This window comes from Ailuropoda melanoleuca, chromosome 1 (genome assembly GCF_002007445.2).
Source record: "Ailuropoda melanoleuca isolate Jingjing chromosome 1, ASM200744v2, whole genome shotgun sequence".
In the NCBI taxonomy this organism is placed as follows: Eukaryota; Metazoa; Chordata; class Mammalia; order Carnivora; family Ursidae; genus Ailuropoda; species Ailuropoda melanoleuca.
Window position 1 is genome coordinate 104,899,389 of NC_048218.1, and position 18,583 is coordinate 104,917,971.

At 38.4% G+C, this 18,583-nt stretch overlaps 1 protein-coding gene across 4 annotated transcripts in view; it reads right to left on the reverse strand.

Annotated features, from left to right (window-relative positions):
* Positions 1 to 2,077: 2,077 nt before the first annotated feature.
* Positions 2,078 to 18,583, reverse strand: part of MME (membrane metalloendopeptidase) — a 105,996-nt gene continuing 89,490 nt past the window's right edge. For all 4 annotated transcript variants that reach the window (XM_034664186.1, XM_034664197.1, XM_034664204.1 and 1 more), the window contains 3 exons: positions 17,528 to 17,623; positions 17,140 to 17,216; positions 2,078 to 9,491 (listed from right to left, as the gene is read on the reverse strand). In XM_034664186.1, coding sequence (XP_034520077.1) covers positions 9,392 to 9,491; positions 17,140 to 17,216; positions 17,528 to 17,623 — 273 coding nt within the window. In that variant the 3' untranslated portion in view covers positions 2,078 to 9,391. The remainder of the gene's footprint in view (positions 9,492 to 17,139; positions 17,217 to 17,527; positions 17,624 to 18,583) is intronic.

The following is an 18,583-nucleotide window of genomic DNA, read 5'->3' on the forward strand; positions in this document are numbered from 1 at the left end:
TGCTGGTAAGTGATGAACAGCTGGATACCTGGGAAAAATCAATCAACCAACCAGCCAAGCCTGATTTGCACTTTTGGCTGATCTCAAACTTCCAAAATGATATCGACTGGCTGGCAAAATTCAAAAATGTTAAAAATCAGCTCTCATCAGCTGGTCATAGCTGGCTCTCACATACCACAGGCTGGGCTTTTTTCATTCATTTTTCTATCTACAGAACTCAGCAAGAATGAGGAAGCCCCAACAATGTACATATGGAACTTATAGGTGTTGTACGTGGAGAATTCAGGAACATTCTCGGTGTTGCTACCAAGGACAGCACGCACTTGACAGTGTGACTGTCTCTTTATTTTAAATGTTTGAGCACTTGGGGCAATGTGTCTTTTTTATGACATACAGACTCCTGAGGCTTAAGTGCAGAAGTTCCTGAGAACACAGCAATTCATTAGCTTGCCCTAAGGTAAAAATAATACCTATAAATAACCTTTCAGGAAAATGCAATATGCCAGCTGCCATAAAATCTCAAGGCTGCTTTATGATTAGTACTTCCATGGTCCTGGGTTTCTGTTTTCTCAAAGCTTTGCCTAAACAATTTCTATTTTAGCTACTTTAGTGGATAAAGCCATAAATATTTTCCTGACATATTAGTGCTTAGACAGGGAAGGTCCTGTTGGTAGTTAATTAGTTTGCATGCTGAGATGGAAGGTGGGTCATAGGCAAGGCTTGTTAAGTGTCAAATACCTAATCTCTGTAAAGTGAATTATGCTTATTTTGTAAAGACCAGCGTTTTAGTGTTTGCGCGAGTGAATCACTTATGACTTCATAGTAGTTGAGAATAATGAAAATTCATATCTAGTTATTTCAAATCGATGTCATACCATATACTTCACTACCTAATAACAGATAATAGTAAATATTCTTTGATTTTGTATAGTTGCATATATTTTGCCATTAGAAGACAATATCTGAGCTTAGCATAATTTTCAAAACATTTAAATAATTCTTAAGTATTGTATAATGAATATTTATTTATCTCATGTATTTTCTATAGCTGCTGTAATGAATTACCACAATTTGTTTGTGGTTGAAAACAACACAAATCTATTATTTTACGGTTCTGAAGGGCAGAAATCTGACGGGGTCTCCTTGGGCCAAGAGAAAGGTGTCAACAGGGCTGTGTTCCTTCTGAAGGCTCTAGAGGAGACTGTTCCCTTGCTCTTTCCACCTTCTAGAAGCTGACTGCATCTTTTCACTTATGACCCTCTTCCTCTACCTTTAAAGTCAGCCACAGCTGGTTGGAACTCATATGGCTTCACTCTGGCCTTTGTTGCCTGTTTTCATTTTTAAGGACCCTTGTGACCTCATTGGGCCTCCCTGGATAACCCAGGATAATCTTACCCTCGGAAGTCAGGTGAGCAACAACCTTAATTCCTCTTGCAACCTTTAACTCCCCTTTGCCCCGTACCCTCACATATTCACAGGTTCTAGGAATTAGGATGTGGACATCTTTGGGGACAAAAATGCATTTACACTCTTTCACTTACTTCGGAGCAAACAAAGTTTCAAAGGAGTTAAATAGCTTCCCCAAGGTCTCTGGGCCAATGCCATTTTCTGAGCAAAGTGAAGATGACTTGCCTAAATTGTTTTCCCCCAAAATATCGTCTCACTCAAATCTTCAATTTTGTTTTGAGTATGTTCTTGCTTTTGCGCTTTACTTTTGAAGAAATCCTCTGCTATTTAACTTTCGCACATTTTGTGACTTTTCTGTTTCAAGAATGTCTAGCGAAGAAAATGATTTAAAAGGGATCAAGTAAACGACTCACCTAGAGCAACATGAAAACGACACGGTCAAAAGAAAAAACAAAATTCTAGTCTTTTAGCTAAAAGCCCTCATGTTTTTTTTTGTTTTTTTTTAAGATTTTATTTATTTATTCGACAGAGATAGAGACAGCCAGCGAGAGACGGAACACAAGCAGGGGGAGTGGGAGAGGAAGAAGCAGGCTCATAGCAGAGGAGCCTGATGTGGGGCTCGATCCCATAACGCCGGGATCACGCCCTGAGCCGAAGGCAGAAGCCCAACCGCCGTGCCACCCAGGCACCCCAAAGCCCTCATGTTTTTAAAGACCCACAGAATTCATTAGTGTCAAGAAGTCACAGGTAACCATCAAGGTATTAAGTTTCAATGCTGCATTTGCTGGCGACCGGTATAGTATCCTTCCCAGAGAGGTGCACGTGATTATGACCATTTTGAAGAGGAGGAAATTGAGGCGTAGAGGAGCCAAATGCTTGCCGTGTAGCCATTTGGCTGGTCTTTGCTTTGACCTTGTGTGTCCCTGGGTCTATCTGGCTCTCTCTGGATTCAGATTTTTCCATAACACTGTGCCCTAGTTCCTCTGCACGGCGGTATCTTTCAACATCTCCAAGGAGTTTGGTTTGCAAAATATTCCATCTGCCTGCCTTCTGGTTTTGAAAAGGCTTTGATCTTAACTCTGATTTTAACTCTTAGACAATGGAAATGCAGAGAAATAGTTATTTGCTAAATGTAGTGATTTAGCAACAGGACTGGGATAAGAATAGAATTCCAAGTTTCCAGGAATGGGAATAATATCCTCATCTCCCAGCTTCTAGCAAATACAAGAAATGCACATGACTTCTTTCAAAGTGGAGTGATGATGAATAACCTTTGAAAATAGCATAAGATATCCGAATAAATAAGGGAAGCTTTTCTTTCAAGAAATGCTTACACACATGTCAAAAAGCCAACGGTGAACGATGGATAGCTGTGTCAACAGTCCCGCAGCACATATTCCCCTTAGCAGTGTCTGTCTTTGCTAGTGTTAATGTGGACTTGTTACTCTTTCGTTGGCTAATTTTCTATATGAAATACACTTAGCCAATGTATTTCCTTGCCTCCTTCTCCAATTGTCAAAATTCCACCCATATTATCAAGTGCAACGTAAGTGTTACTTCTTCCAGAATGCCTGGCATGCTAGGAAAGAAAATTTTTCTGAATTCTCAACGTTTGTTTTCTTATATCTCTTGGCACATCACACATTCAGCTGCATTTATCTGTGTATATTTTTGATGTCTCTACTATATTAAAAGGCCAGCTGTCTTCATTTATTTTTATCTTCTAGTGGGCCAGTAAAAAATAATCTAATAGGCCTTATCTTCTAGTGGGCCCAGTAAAAATAATCTAATAGGCCTTTTTATGTGTGACAATGTGCCTATTACTTTGTCTTGTTCTTCTTTTCTGGTTATTTTTATTTTTGTTTCTAATATGGTACCTTGAACACAGCAGATGTTCTTGGAGTATCTACTGATTTAACTTCAAAATACTTCATGGTTTTTTAAAAATCACAATGGCTTCTGTAAAGCCATAGAAGTACTTGGAAATTACATTATTTTCATTAATTTTTCTTAAAGGATGTGTATGGGAATTATTAGCTACAAATGAGTTTATTTTGATGGGCTGGAATGCATTTTATAGTGATATAGAGAGCTTTGATAGTAAATTTATGTAGATTTTGGACTTCAACATACCCTGGTTTGGTCCCTGGCCTAATCATTTACTACCTGTGTGAATCTGGGCAAAATCGTTAACCTCTGTGAAATTCAAATTTACCATCTGTAAAACAGGGTACCAACATTACCTCACAGGTTAGTTACATTAAGTGGAAACTCTATACAAACAAGCTATATTAGTACCTTGCTCACAATATATAATAAGTATTATTTCTCTTCTTTTCTACCCTTTTATTGACTTTCAGTCTGCTTAAATATTAAATCTAACTAAAATGCATGTCTTCATTTTGATTACACAAAATTAAAGTTGACACTTATTCAAAATTTAAAATGCACAATGTAATCCAAACTGAGATGTCTTGTAAAGAATTTAAGAGGCATCTAGTGTTACCAGTGTTTCAGACATCTGTTTCTTTTGCTTTCTCTCTTAGGAATGGTGATTTCTTTTCTTTTGGGAAGCTACCCTTCTCTGAGGATAGGGTAAGGGGATCAGTGGTCATAATTTCTACAAACTCACCACTTCCCCATGCCCTCTCCACTGAGGTAGACATGTTTCCAAAATGGGCTTTTTCTCTAGGATTTTCACTGGGTTTTTCTCTGGGATATTAAATGGGGACTGTAGTTAGATCCTGTCCTTCCCCTGTGAAGGAAGCAGAGAATCTTTGAGCCTGGACACGACAGACCATCATGGCTTTCTTTTGGAGAAAGGCAGTCTGCAACAATAAGGTAGGCACAGGGAAAGAAGGCCTGATTACTCAGACATGCCCCACGTTTGGCATTTTGGATCAACAAAATCTCTAGTTTTGGCTAAACTGGCATGAGTGTGATCTTCATTTATGACCAAAGTCAAAACAAAACACATGTAAGCAGGGAGTTACCTGGGATTCACTGTATCCTGTTGTCTCCTCCCTGTTCAACCTCTAAATTTTAGTATCTGACCCCCAGGTAAATCATGGTGCCTATCAGGTAGAGCACTGAGGTCCAATCACTGTATAATTTACTGGCTATTGTTTCAGTCATGGGCTGTAACCTTAACCTTGGCCAGGATTTGGTAAACGCTAGCGTGTTGTATGGGGGAGGGGGAGACCTGGTGGGAGAGAATGGCAAGGTTAGCATTTTCAGGGGGAATAAAGGGCAAAAGAGCTCTGAAACACATGGTTTGTTCTCAGTGAGCCACTTTGAGCACAGTCAGTGGAAGGTCTGAAAAGTCCCCTGCTCTGTGTCAAGCAGTGTGTGTCAACGCCACCTTGGGAAACAGATCTGGCCTGTTGTGGGAAGGGGGTTCCTGACCAAAATCTACTTCATTGGATCCCTTGGGTCTAAGTTGCCTGAGCTTACCAAACTGAATAGCTTCTTAAATAAATGAACACATCTTAAATTCAAAGGAATTCAGTTTCTTTTTGGGGATCAATTCCCCCTCACTCCTCTCCCTTCCATCTTCTCTCCCTTATTTCCTCCTTTCTTCCAAGTAACATTTTTTTAGATGACTTTTAAGGTATAATGTTTTCACCTTATAAAAATATTTAAAATGTAGAGGAAAAAAGGAAATAAGAATCACCTCTAATACTACCACTCAGAGATATTCCCTATTAATTTCTGGCATATATTCTTCCACCTCTTTCTTATGCAGCAATATTTTAATATAATTGAAATCATAATGCATATCTAACATTGCATCCTCTTCATATGTCCTTTGAACAAATCTAAACATTTTCTCCTATTTCGTTTTTTCCTTCCTATTGCTTTGATATTAAAGGTGGAGCTGCAATGAACATCTTGGCATCTTTGATGCCATATTTCAGGAGACATAGAGCATTGACAGCATGTGTGTTGAAAGATTTACACCAAAGTAAAAAGATAATCCAGATACTATACTTGACCCCATTTTTGTCTTCCTGCATATAGAGTGAACTTTTCGGATGCATTATAATTTGATATGATCAGATCAAAGATGACGCCAAGTGCATTTATAGGAGTAGAATCAGATGTTAACATGCCTGATACCTGAAAAGATTATCGTTAGTTTCTGGGTGGAAAGGAAATTCAGAAATATAAAACTTTTAGTCACAATTGCTAGACTTCCGGTCTTCCCGCACTGTTCAAGCTGAGAGCCCATCATTATTTCTGGCAAGAGTCTATGTTCATTTTTCTGCCAGGCTTCTCTTGCACAACCTAGAGGATTTGTTTTGTCGAAAAACAAAATAGAAGCACAGAAGTTTGGCTACAAAGTAGAAAGTAACAGTAGTATTTCTCACTGTTTTAGAGGAAATACAAAATACAAAGGAGTTAAAATTAAGACAATATCATTAGAGAAGAGATTAGAATGCAATATACATGTACCACTTTGACAAAAGTCACAGGTGGCTCCTCTCCTCACCTGATTAATCGAGTCAAATCCTTCAGCCCAGGGCTGGTGCACAAAGACAACTTTCATCTCTGCCTAAGCCATCATCTGCTTGTGCCTGTGACTCTCCGTAACACTTGGCAACCTCTGCACTGAACTTTTGCAAAGAAATCAGATCAGAAAACCATGGTATCTTTGGAAGAAGAGGGTGGTATAAGCAAGAAAACATTGGTGAAATAGTTTCTATCGTTCATTTTTTAAAGACCCAATTTGAAGCCCGCAGGAAGTGTAAGATTGCAGGGACGAAAGCTCCACTTGGTGAAAACACTTTTCAAGACATAGGGGAGACTGGAATAGGCATAAAAGCAATACTATGAAAAATGTTTGTTTTTATTTTCCATTTTTGAGACTGGAACTGATAAAACTCTGATTTTCCATTTTTGATATGGTAAGTCTCATTTCCAAACTAACAGTTATCTTCTACTTTGAGAATAACCTCTGTGACAACAGGAATAATAAAGGCTTTAGAGAAAACTCATAAGAGCAGCATGGACCCTAACGAGATCAAACTTTAGTCCTTGTCTTTGAACTACAATGTGGTCTAACTGGACTCAGGCATTTACATGAGAGTTCTGAAATTATCTTATGCAATGGTTCTCCACTGGGGGAAAGAATACAAGCAAAGAAGTACTGGACACATACCCCTTCTCTTGGTGAGAACTACTGATACAATCTAATTTTCTTTTATTTCAGGTGGGAAAAGCAAAGGCCCAAGAGAATGGATCAAATGCCCAAGGTCACCTTGTCATTAATGGCAGAACAGGACTAGAATAGAAGACTCTTCTCCCAGGATAGCATCCTTTCCACCTCATGCCCACATGGATTCCTTACCAATGAGAACTTTCTCTCCTCATCCCTGAGTTATATTGGCTCCCAACCCTTAGTGTCTCAGCTTCTAAACTCTTTCCTTGACCAGGATTCAGCCATAGTGAAATTGGATTTATGTGTGAGACGACAGATAGGCCTTACCGGATGGAACAACTCCAAAAGATTGGGAGTGGTTGAGAGAGACCCAGACAACTCAACAATGATGCCATATACAGTTAGTAATATCCTCACGTGTGAGGGAGGGTAGGTATTGGTCTTCTCACCTGGGTGTACCCCTTAGTCCCAGGAAATCTGATATTTTTAGACACAGGAGATCCAGGCATTAGAAAGGTTTCTCCCCTCCCCCAGAACATTTCACTCAAGTCCATAAGGATGGGAGTCTGACATTTTAAAGAGTGGGGAATCTAGTGTCTTTTTGTAATCTGTACTAGTTGCTCTTCAGCTGCTCTGACAGGATAGAAATTAAATGATTCAAAGATAGATTTTCTCTTCAGAACTGGACGCTTCTAATGCTCCAACCACCAATATGACCGATAAGTGTTTTCAGTTTATTTAAGGAAGTATATCCATCCGTGTACTCTGAATTATCCATAATAATGGTGGCAGTGATATAAGAAGAAAAAGATAAAAGATATCCATGGCTAGTTTAAAACTATATTTTCAATATTTATAATAACGTGACGAAAAATTTGTGGAAGTGAGCTCATTAAAATCTCAAGTTAAAAAAGATGGTAATATGCAAGTATGTATGCTCATAATTGCACCATTTGTAACCACCCCAAACTGGAAGTTTCTCATGTGCCTATCAACAATGGAACGGATGAATCGTACTATAATCACACAATAGGATATTACTGAGCAATGACAATGAAAGATCCACAATCGAATGCAACAATATAGACGAATCTCAAAATGTAACACTGAGTGAAAGAAGCCAGACACAAAAGAATATGTGCAAACTGATTGAACCTAACGTGTGATATTAGCAGTCAGGACTGTAGTCTTCTTGGAGGAGGGAAGTGGTGGTTAGAAGAAGGGTAGAGCTTCTAAGGCACTAGCAATTCTTGTTTCTTAAAGGTGCTGGTTAGAGGGCTGTGTTTAGTTGGAGAAAGTTCACTGAGCTGTGCACTTATGTTTAATGAAACTTTTGTGTAGATATTTTCATAACTTTTTTAAAAAAAGGTAAATGGGCATTTTTCAAGAAGCAAGAAAACCAACACTCATATTTTGAATAGAAATTCCCTTGTTTTCATTTTTGTTAGGAAAAAAAAATGCCCTCATTTTGATTTTGTTAGGAAAAATAAGGAAACGACCTCTTTTGTAAAATATTAATCAAGTAACGATATTAACCAAACTAGCCAAAAGGACAGGGAAAGAGAAGAAGATAAAAGCCTCAAGAGATGAGTTCCTACCAGGGACTGCAGTCCCCTCCCAGAACCCTATGCGAGTTCGGATTTCAGAAGCAGGTCTGTCGGACGTGGGGAAGCCTCTCATTTATGTTCAGAAATGCACTTTCCAAAGCTAGACAGCCGGCACAAGAGGCTTAGTGAGGAATGGGCTCACAATTCCAATTTATTACAAAAAATTTCCGTCAGATGACAAACCTGAAAAGATAAGGAGACACATAGCTACATAGACGCAGTTTGTCCTTTTACCATAGCCACCTCAGGGACAGGGCTTATTTTGAAATCCGACTGTCCAATGGCAATTTTTAACCCAGAGTTTGTGCTTAAAGCTTTTTATCAATATGATTGATAAGTTTAAAAAGTCTCAAATCTTCATCTGTACATCGCTTTACAGATCTTGGTCCGTAACTACTTATCTTTGCCTGAAACGTCAATACTCAATGATTATCTATAATAATAATTACTCAGTCATAAATGTAGTTAATAATTAAATATAAAAATTATTATTTTTACATTACTACAAATCTCTTAAAAAGATCAAGTTTTGAGAGAGAGAGAGAGAACAAGAAATTGCTTAGAAAATTGCAGGGAACCTTAAGAATTTCAGTATCCGTGAAAGCAGGTACAATGAGAAACAGTTTCAGACATTCATTTTAGCCCTAAGAGTACCTTAAAATAAAATGATCTCAGAGTGAATAACTGATGATTGGCAAAATCGGTTTAAAATTACATTAAGTCCCAAGGCCCCAATATGTATAAGAATTCTTTGGAAGAGTTTTGGAGGTGCTAAAATGTTGCAAGTAAAAGTAAAAATAAGGAGTTAGGCAGTGTGTTTTTAACCCTCATGCCACTATTGTGTTTCTGGAGCCAACTGTATGCTTCAATCTCTTTAATCTCCCTTTGATTAGAAATCCCAGTCTACATCAAGTGGTTAACACAGTTTTCAAGAGACGACATCAAACTGGCAGATCATATGAGAAACAGAAACGAATGATAATATCTTTAGAGATCAAGCATTATTTACACAGTGAGAAGTGATTGATTTGATAGACACCAGAGCCCCCTCCTCTCTCCACACCTTTTCCAGAAGAACCTAACTTCATTTCTAATATGATGTTCTGTCATCTCTGCGGACTGCCCCCATATAATTACAGTGACCTCTGTGAACAGAGTTCCCCATTTCTGTGGTGTTGGCGAGTCTAGCCAAGGGCCACAGCGCTTTTTCTGAAAATCACCAAACTCGGCATTTCTTTTCTGGATTCATGTATGAATTCTTGCGGCAGTGAAAGGCCTCTGAAAACTCAGGGGAGTTCTGCAAAGTCCCAATAATCCTGTGAAACAAACAAAAGTCACCGTCAGCATTCGATATTTAGGCCCATGCCATGTAGGAGCTCTATAGAATTTCTCGATGTAGGCCTGTAGAGGGAATTTGGAATTTACAGCTTGAGAAGGAAAAAAAAAAGTTCTACTCATTAACAGAATCTTTAAATGGACAGGTAACTAAGTACAGGCACACAGATTTTCAAGACTGTATGGCTTGAATCCTGGTTATGAGTTGTATTTATTTAGTGTCTCTGTGCTTCAGTTTCCTTTTCTGTAAAATGCATACAATAGTTCCTGCATCTTAAGGTTGTCACAGGGAGTTAATTTATCAACACCCTATGCATGTTGTAAAATAAATGAATAGTTCATATTCAGAACTGCAGTTGTTGTAAGAAGAGTTTGGTCAAAAATAAAACCACGATCTTTCATTACATCTTGGAAGGGTTTACACAATAACTTAAATATAATAGACTTTAAATAGATACTTGTTGATTTGATCTAATAAGGAAGATCATTATTTTCTTTTTTTTTCCAAAAGAACTTCATAGATGTTAGAAATTGGATTCAGCCTGAGTAACTGGAAAGGGTTGGCAAAAAGTCAATGTCTTCTTATCTCTGACCCCAATGGGCAAAAACAACACTGTCCAACCCACTGTCGGCACCGAGCAGCATTTGAGGGGAGAGATAGGTCAGTACGTTGATGAAGAGCTGATGTTTTCACATCAACCGCAAACCAGCTTCTTCCTTTCTCTTCCCACCAGGACCATCCCACCACACCCACCTTGGGCTGGCAGGAAGGGCAGGGAGGCAACAGACGAGCATGGTGGGAAGACCTCAGGCAAGTGAGAGGAGAATATGTTCTAATTACTGAGATTTCCCTACGTGGTAGGTGTGCTAAGTATAAATCTTTGCAGTCTTATCTCCTGTGACCCATTCTCCACACAGCAGAATGATCCTTAAAGTTTAAATCAAATCCCCTAACTCCCTTACTTAAAACCTTCCAGGGGCTTGAATGAAATTCAGCTCCTCTCCATGGCCTCCAATGTTCCCATGGCTCCGGCCCACCTTCCCAGCCTCCTCCTAGCATGTTTCTCTTCCTGCTTCTCAACGCATCGACTACACACACCTACTTCCCATTCATCAGACCAGCCAATTTCTTTCCCTCTTCAGGGCATTCTGCTCCTGTAGGACCCCACTCCCTGGAAAGTTACTGCCCAGCGACTCCAGGATTGACTCCTTCTCAGCCTTCATGCCTCTACTTAAATATCCCTCCTCAGAGGCTTACTTCAAAGAATGTCCAAATTAGTTTCTCTCACCTGTAATAGCCCTATCAGTTCACAATGATCTGTTCTCCTTCTTTACTTCGCAACACCGCCACTACACGGTAATCTGAGGGCAAAATACTGTTATCTCTTGCTCCCTGCCGCCCTCCCTGCAAAGCCTAGCACAGCGCTTTGTATGCTGTAGGACTCAGTACATACGTACTGAATAAATGAGCCTGTCAGCTGGTCATGGTGATTACACGTATAGGAGGGGGATAGGACCTTATCAAGAAAAACACCGCTTTGCATTTTTGTGTTTGTTTGCTACTATGGACCAACTATGAGAAAAAGCAAGCATTTCTTTTCCTTGTCCCCACGCCAGGAAAGACAGATCCATACCTCATTTCTAAAAGCCTGACTTCCTAATGTGGCAACCATTACGAGTCAACTATCTCCAAATCCCCAACATCATAACTCCCCTATCCTTCAGGGAGAATGTAAACCTTTTTTGGTTGTGTATTTTTTTTAGTACTCCTCGAGAAGTCCTAAAGATAACAGGAATCTTCCTGCTATGGGGGTGTTGAGGTGGGGTGGGGGCCAGAGCTGGGGAATTTATATCTATTAGTCCACTTAAGATGGAGAAGACTGGCCTCCCCGATGCTGAGGAGGGGCCCAGTAATGGGGGGTTGTGTGAATGACAAAGACATGCCTCACACTGTGAGCGGGGCCCTGGGGGACCTCTGACAGGATAGTGTGTCATGGGGGACCTGCACATCAAGAGCAGTGGTTCCTGAGGCCCTTGCCCATGGCCATCAGAAGGAAATGGAGCCACCTGATCTCAGATGGAGCCCCTGAACTGCAGAGATGGCAGCAGTGACCATGGCAGGCTGCAGATGGGGGCTAGTTCCCTAATTTCTGGGTCTTTGGATTCCCATACAACCCTAAAAAGGAGGACACTGAAAACTACTGCAATTAAATTTCTAACCTCCCTGCTTAGGGTGGCAGCTTGGAGACTGAATTAATTTGCTAAAATAATAATAATAATGTGTCGTTTCTTACATCTTCAAGTCCAAGAACAAATTCACTTGATACTTGGTCAAAAGTGGTCATATATGTAGGAATAAAAAGATTTTATTTTATTTTTAGTAATCTCTGTACCCAACGTGGGGCTCAAACTCACAACCCCAAGATCAGGAGTCCTATGCACTACTGAGTTAGCCAGGTGCCCCAAGGAATAAAAAGATTTGAGACAACAGGAATTTGTATTGGTCTTTAGTCTTTTAAGTTTCTAGGCTCATGGAATCTGAGACAGAGAGAAACTTTGATTTATTTAATCCAATCCCCTTTCCACGTCAGGAGGCCCTATATGCTGGCTGAGTGACAGTCACCACAGTGGCCTGACTGTTCCTCAGATTGACCAGCAAGCTCCCTGATGAGCGGGGAGAGCATCTGAGATCCACTGACTGGAAGAGCTGCTCTTTTTTGTTTTCATTTTATTAAACTTTTTTTTTTAAAGGATTGTATCTTAGATATTATCATATGGGGACAAGTACTTCAGTAAAATCTCCAAACCCATGACTTAATGCTACATTTGTCATAAAAACATGAGGGAAATGAAAAGACCTACACACCTCAAAGAAGGGACGTCTTCGCAAAGCCCCAGTGGCAGTTCGCCACGTAGCAACACTCAAGCTGACGTGTACTCAGCTCTCCATCTCCATTCCAGCTCTTCTCTTGCCATCCAAAGGCTTCACTTAGCTCGTTTGGTTCTGAATAATTTGGTCAACCATGTGCCAGGACTTCACTTACCTTCCTTGGACTCTGATTAATGTCTTATTGTTTATATTAATTCTTTGGATGGATGACATAAATAATCTATTTCAGAAAGTGGATACATTATTAACAAATGAATTCCTTCTCTTAAGAATGGGGTCATATTTCATTCATACTGCATAAAAGACTTAACATGAATTTCATGCTACATGAGAACTGTGCAGTGTTTGTGTTTAGGATAACAGAAGATAAATGGCTTTTATGGATTATTTCTTAAAGTGATTTACTTGAAATTTTGACTTTATTATATAAAATGTTTTATTGTACTGTTGCTGTTTATTCCCTTGGCAAATAATCACTTGTTTTAAAAACATCTAAGGGAGATGGAATTGAACATCAGGTGACCAAGAAGACTACTCCTGCCTGTACTTAACTGGATTTTTTAATTACCGAATGAGCTTTTTGCAGTTAATTGGTCTTCTGACAACCTTCTGTTACTTCTTTTAAATGAATGACTTGGTTACAAGGTTAACTAGCTTCATTCATAAATAAACTATCCAATCTTTATTGTTAACTGTTGTTCATGATTTTGTTAAAGGAAGGTCACATTGATCAGCATATGTTCCATTATAAATTCACAAAGAAATAAATGCCTGAATAGATTCCCAGATATATGGTCTGAAGATTAACAAGTGCTATAAGGTTCACCAAAATCCAAGCTGACATTTACAAAATATCAGAAACCAATGCTAATATTTAAGGCAAATAGAGGATTTAGTATTTCAAAGAGGATTTAGCATACACGTACTAACTCTTGGAATAATAGGGAACAAAATCACCATATTACCCGAAAATGTCTACATAAAACACCAGAAAGAATATCTTACAAATATTACTAGAAATTAAGCTGTGGAAAAAAGGTCTTGCTTTATTAGTGGTGTTAGTTCTATAAAGTGCCCTTTTATTCTGACGGGAAGATAATATCGAGCAATTTAAGCACCTCAATGAGCACCTTTACTATTTAGGTGGCATAGACATTGGTATCACTTTGTCCCTTTAGACTTGCTTTAAAAAAATTATCAGACCCTTATATGTTAGTTTAGAAGTATTACATCTGAATAACTTTAGAGACACACCTGTAGATTATATGGTAAATATTAGCATAACAACCATTCCAAGTGACTGGGGATGGCTAACAGAAACTGAATTTCCAAAAAGAAGTCATTTACATTGTGAGTTCAATTTCTAGAACATCAAGGGGAAATGTTTTTATTTTAAATACTGAAGTTTTAGGGGCGCCTGGGTGACTGAGTCGGTTAAGCGTCTGCCTTCGGCTCAGGTCATGATCCCAGGACCCACACAGGGCTCCCTGTTCAGTGGGGAGTCTGCTTCTCCTTCCGCCTCGGCCCCTTCTCCTGCTCATGTGCTCTCTCTCTCTCAAATGAATAAATTAAAAAAAATTTCTCTCTAAATACTAAAGTTTTAGAAGTTTATCTAAAGTATGTAAGACTTCAGTTAGGAAGAATAAAACAATTATAGCTCAGACCTAACAAGTGGTTTTACAGATTCAGCTTTATATCAAGTATATGTTGCCTCCTGTCTTAATATTGTGGTATTTAAGCATAAGGTTACAAAATCTCCCCCTATTTCAGAAATGTTTCTACAGAAATCACGATGCACAATTTCTCAATAGCAATTCAATGTCTATTAGTTTTTAAGGCTCTTTAAAAAATATGTTTTACTTTGTACAGCCAGGAAGCAGCCTGTTTCCAAAACTAAATGTAACCTCAACCTTTTGCCAAGGAAATCCCTTTACCTCCAGAGAAAATAATAATTTCCTTGACAAAAGGTTGGCATTCCATTTACCCTTTTTAAAAAACAACACACACTTTTCTTAGTATAAATGAAAAATGGTCAAAGAGGTATCTTTTACACCAGAGCAAAGAAAGGTTACAAATAAACTTGTAACTAATTTGACATATTTTATAATAAAATAATATGTATTTTTATAGATAGGAAATTTTACATATTTATAATAAAATTGTTTTCAGTTTAAAACTGAGGGTAGAACACAGTTACATATTTACCTACACATCATTTAATTGGTGATCAGGGACTGACATTCTGAACTATCCAGACATAAGAAATGAGCAACAAAAAGCCCTTGACTCTCAGGTAATAAAGTCTATATATTTACTCCTGGGGATTCTTATTCTGTTCATACCTTTCTTATCTAAAAATAATCCTACCACTAATTTTCAAACACATCCATGTAACAGACACTTCTTCTAAATGAACATTAATCCTCTTAACAACTCTCAGGATAATTTAATCCTAATTTAAAATATCTAGAAACTGAGACACAGAGGTTAAGTAACAGCTTACAAATGGCAAAGCCATGGGTAGATCTCAAGTGTTTCTTACTTCAAAGCTTGCATTCATATTTTTCACCATTCAAGTATAAGGATCTGCTTTCTGAGCTAATCAGAATGAAGGAATGAGATGGCAAAAGGCAGGCAATGTAGTAACAGAAAAGAGAACTAGGGAAGAAACAAACAGGAAAACCCTAATAAAAAGCCAAAATGAAAAGTCAAAAAAGCATCACCATATCCCCATTGGTGGCTCTTTAGTGTAGGAATAAATGGCTCTCTATACTCCAGCTTTTGAGGATTTCACTAAACTATTATAAATACTAAAATGCCAATATAGTCATAACAATAGTCTGTGTCATTAAAAAAAAAAAAAGGCCGGGTTTTGTTCAGGATACTGTGTTAATAAGGCAATATGATAGAAGATGTATTTTAAACAGAGGAATTTTAATCCAGTGGTTAAGATAAAACTGTTAATACTCAAATTTTAGCTATCAAAAACTTGCAATTTGCAAGCCCCATTCTCTGAGGATATGCCAGGTGTACCAGGTATTACAATAATATTACTTAAATTCATTAGGTATTTATGCCCATATGGGTTAGTTCATGGGGATATGGAGGGAAGAGCTTTGACCAATTAGATTGTTATCATGGTTTATGTGCACTTATCATAATTGCCCTCTGTTGTCTTCAGACTTAGATTCCTGTATTTTTACTTCTGAAGACTTCAGTAAGGAAAAAAAAAAAAAAACTTCTAAAAATGAAAACAGGGGCGCCTGGGTGGCACAGCGGTTAAGCGTCTGCCTTTGGCCCAGGGCGTGATCCTGGCGTTATGGGATCGAGCCCCACATTGGGCTCTTCTGCTATGAGCCTGCTTCTTCCTCTCCCACTCCCCCTGCTTGTGTTCCCTCTCTAGCTGGCTTAGCAGTTAAGCGTCTGCCTTTGGCCCAGGGTGTGATCCTGGCGTTATGGGATCGAGCCCCACATTGGGCTCTTCTGCTATGAGCCTGCTTCTTCCTCTCCCACTCCCCCTGCTTGTGTTCCCTCTCTAGCTGGCTGTCTCTATCTCTGTTGAATAAATAAATAAAACCTTAAAAAAAAGAAAACAAAAGAAAACAAAAAATTACTTGGGTAAACTACAATGGGAATTGATCGAGTGACTTTTGCAGCTTATTATCTAATTTGACTATTCTAGCAAGACTGATTTGACCTTGGATTGCACACTGAATGGCCATATAATAAACAGTTGTTGAGTGAATGAATTTTACAAGAACAGATAAGGCAAATACTAAATGATGGTGATTACAATGCTGATACTAGAAGAAGCTGAGTAAACTCTTTAATTTGTAAATGTGCTATTTTATTGTTTCATAATTGAATGTGGCTTTCCCCCAGGAGTGAATAATCCAGGCACTATGTTTACAACTATTTTAGGTAGGGCTTTTAAAACTCAACTCACTAATTCTCTTTTGTTCCCAAACTGTTTTCCAAGCACTCTACGAAATTTTAAGTTGTTTTTCAGAGTTCCTGCCTGAGAAGTGTTGCTGTTGATCAGTAAATCAGTGATGAAGTGTTATAGTATGTGGGAAGGGGGAGCATTAATAATTTAGTCCTAAATTGGATATGCGGGGATCCAGAATTTAACATTGAAATGCTGATTAGGATGATTCTCTTTCAATACAATGCTCTCTCAGATTTTCTGATCTCAGAAGGACTTGAGATTTCCTCTAACTCAACCTTCCACTCTGCAGAGCATTTTTCTCCAGCATCCTTGACGGGCTGTCCTCTGATCTCTGCTTCAAGGTACTCTCTCCCGGAGCTCTGGAGATAACTATTTTATGTTGGACAGCCTCTAATTAAACCACGTTTCTGTTTTGTTGAATGGAAATCGTTCCTTGGAATGGCTACTCACAGATGCTAGGCCTAAACTTTTCTTAGCCTCTTAAAAATGTCTTTGTGCTGGCTTTAAATAGGGCCACTATTCTCAGGCCACCTCTTTGCTGGAATCCATCAAGCACTAAGCATAAGTCGTGTACATTCCGAGGGCAAGGGCAGTCAAGGCTATGCTCGTGTAAACATGACATTTATTCTGCTGTGTTCTGTTGATCCTATCTGTGACCCTCAAAAGAAAAAAAAAACAACAACCACCGGATTTCCAAATTTATAGTCAGAGTTAGAAAAAGCCAATTTCCAAATGTGGAAGTAATGGAGTCAATATTAGAGCACCTTGACTGATATTCAAACCCACGCACCTGAAATTCCCTGGACTGTGAACGTCTGTTTTAATGGAGTTGACAGCATACTCTGGCCTGTAGGTGCCACACCACACCTAGGATAGGAACAGAAAAAGGAAAGCAGTGTGCTTAGGTTCAATCAAAGATTATTTGTATGAGAAAATTAAATTGGAATTCTGCATTTCTCAACCATTCACTCTTCAAATAATGTTCAGTGATAGGCAACCAGGAGCATAATTACCATTAATAAGAGCTGATAGTCTGTTATAAACAGTGAAAGTCAGTCAAGTCAAATGTTCTGCCACAACTGATTAAAACAAGAAAACTCAGCATGCAATATCTAACTAACTATGAAATTACAACTCAAAATGATTTTCGTATCTATCAATCAAGGAAGATACAATACCTGGGCAAAGTTCAAGAAGAATAGTTGTCTGTGATTCAGGTCAAGTCCAGGAAGTAATTTTTCTTCACCGTTCTTTTTAACATAATTTTGATAGGCCTAGGCAGTTAATGAAATAGAAACACGATGTTTATAATTACTAAATTTCTGTATAAATCTGTGCAAAAGACCATGTAACCCAGTAATTAACCTTTTATATCAGGATCACCATAATCATCTATTTACATATGGCAACCTACAACTATTTCATGGATTAGAAAGAAAACCAGAATTTACTTCCAAATGCTCTGAAAATGTCAATGATCAATAAATGTCAGTTGAATGAATGGATGACATATAAATGATAAAAAAAACTTATCTAAATGTTGTTCTATAGATAGATGGATAAGTCTTGCCAGTTGGAAGAATGGATTGCCAAGGGAGTCAGTCTGTAATTGCCATATTTAGCTCAGTTACTATTCTTAGCAAAAAAGATTTACACCAGACTTTGAATGATTCACACCAAAAATCAAGGGATTCCTTAAGATCTCTTAAAAATTAGTATCCTATGATTCTAAGAATAAAGATGAGCAATTGTTGTGGCACCCCAGAAGACAGGGCAAAATAGACTGAATCTCAGTTACATTAGGAAGAAGGAATTTAGGTTACTTGAATGTCAGAAAATATCCTTAATTCTTAAGGCTCTAGGAATACTATTGAAAAATGTAGTTTTCCTCTGCTAAACATATTTAAGGAATTTACAACAAACTTCCGGAGATGTGTTACTTCCAACTTAATACAAAGGAAAGTGATCAATTAGATAAGCAGAAGATATACTTCATTTCCTCCTCCTTGCCATTAACATAGATTTATTGTGTCTCTATTATGTAAAGATGCTAGGAACATGGGGAAGGCTTGAGCCTGCTCCCTCCTAGGGAGCTCACAATCTAGCAAGGGGACAGGGTAGTAGACGCTATGATTTCATGTATAAAAAAATATTTACACACTTGTAATTTGCTTCATTATAGTAAGTCTGTACTTGGTTTAGGTAAAGATCTTCCTGGAAGTGCCATCAACCCA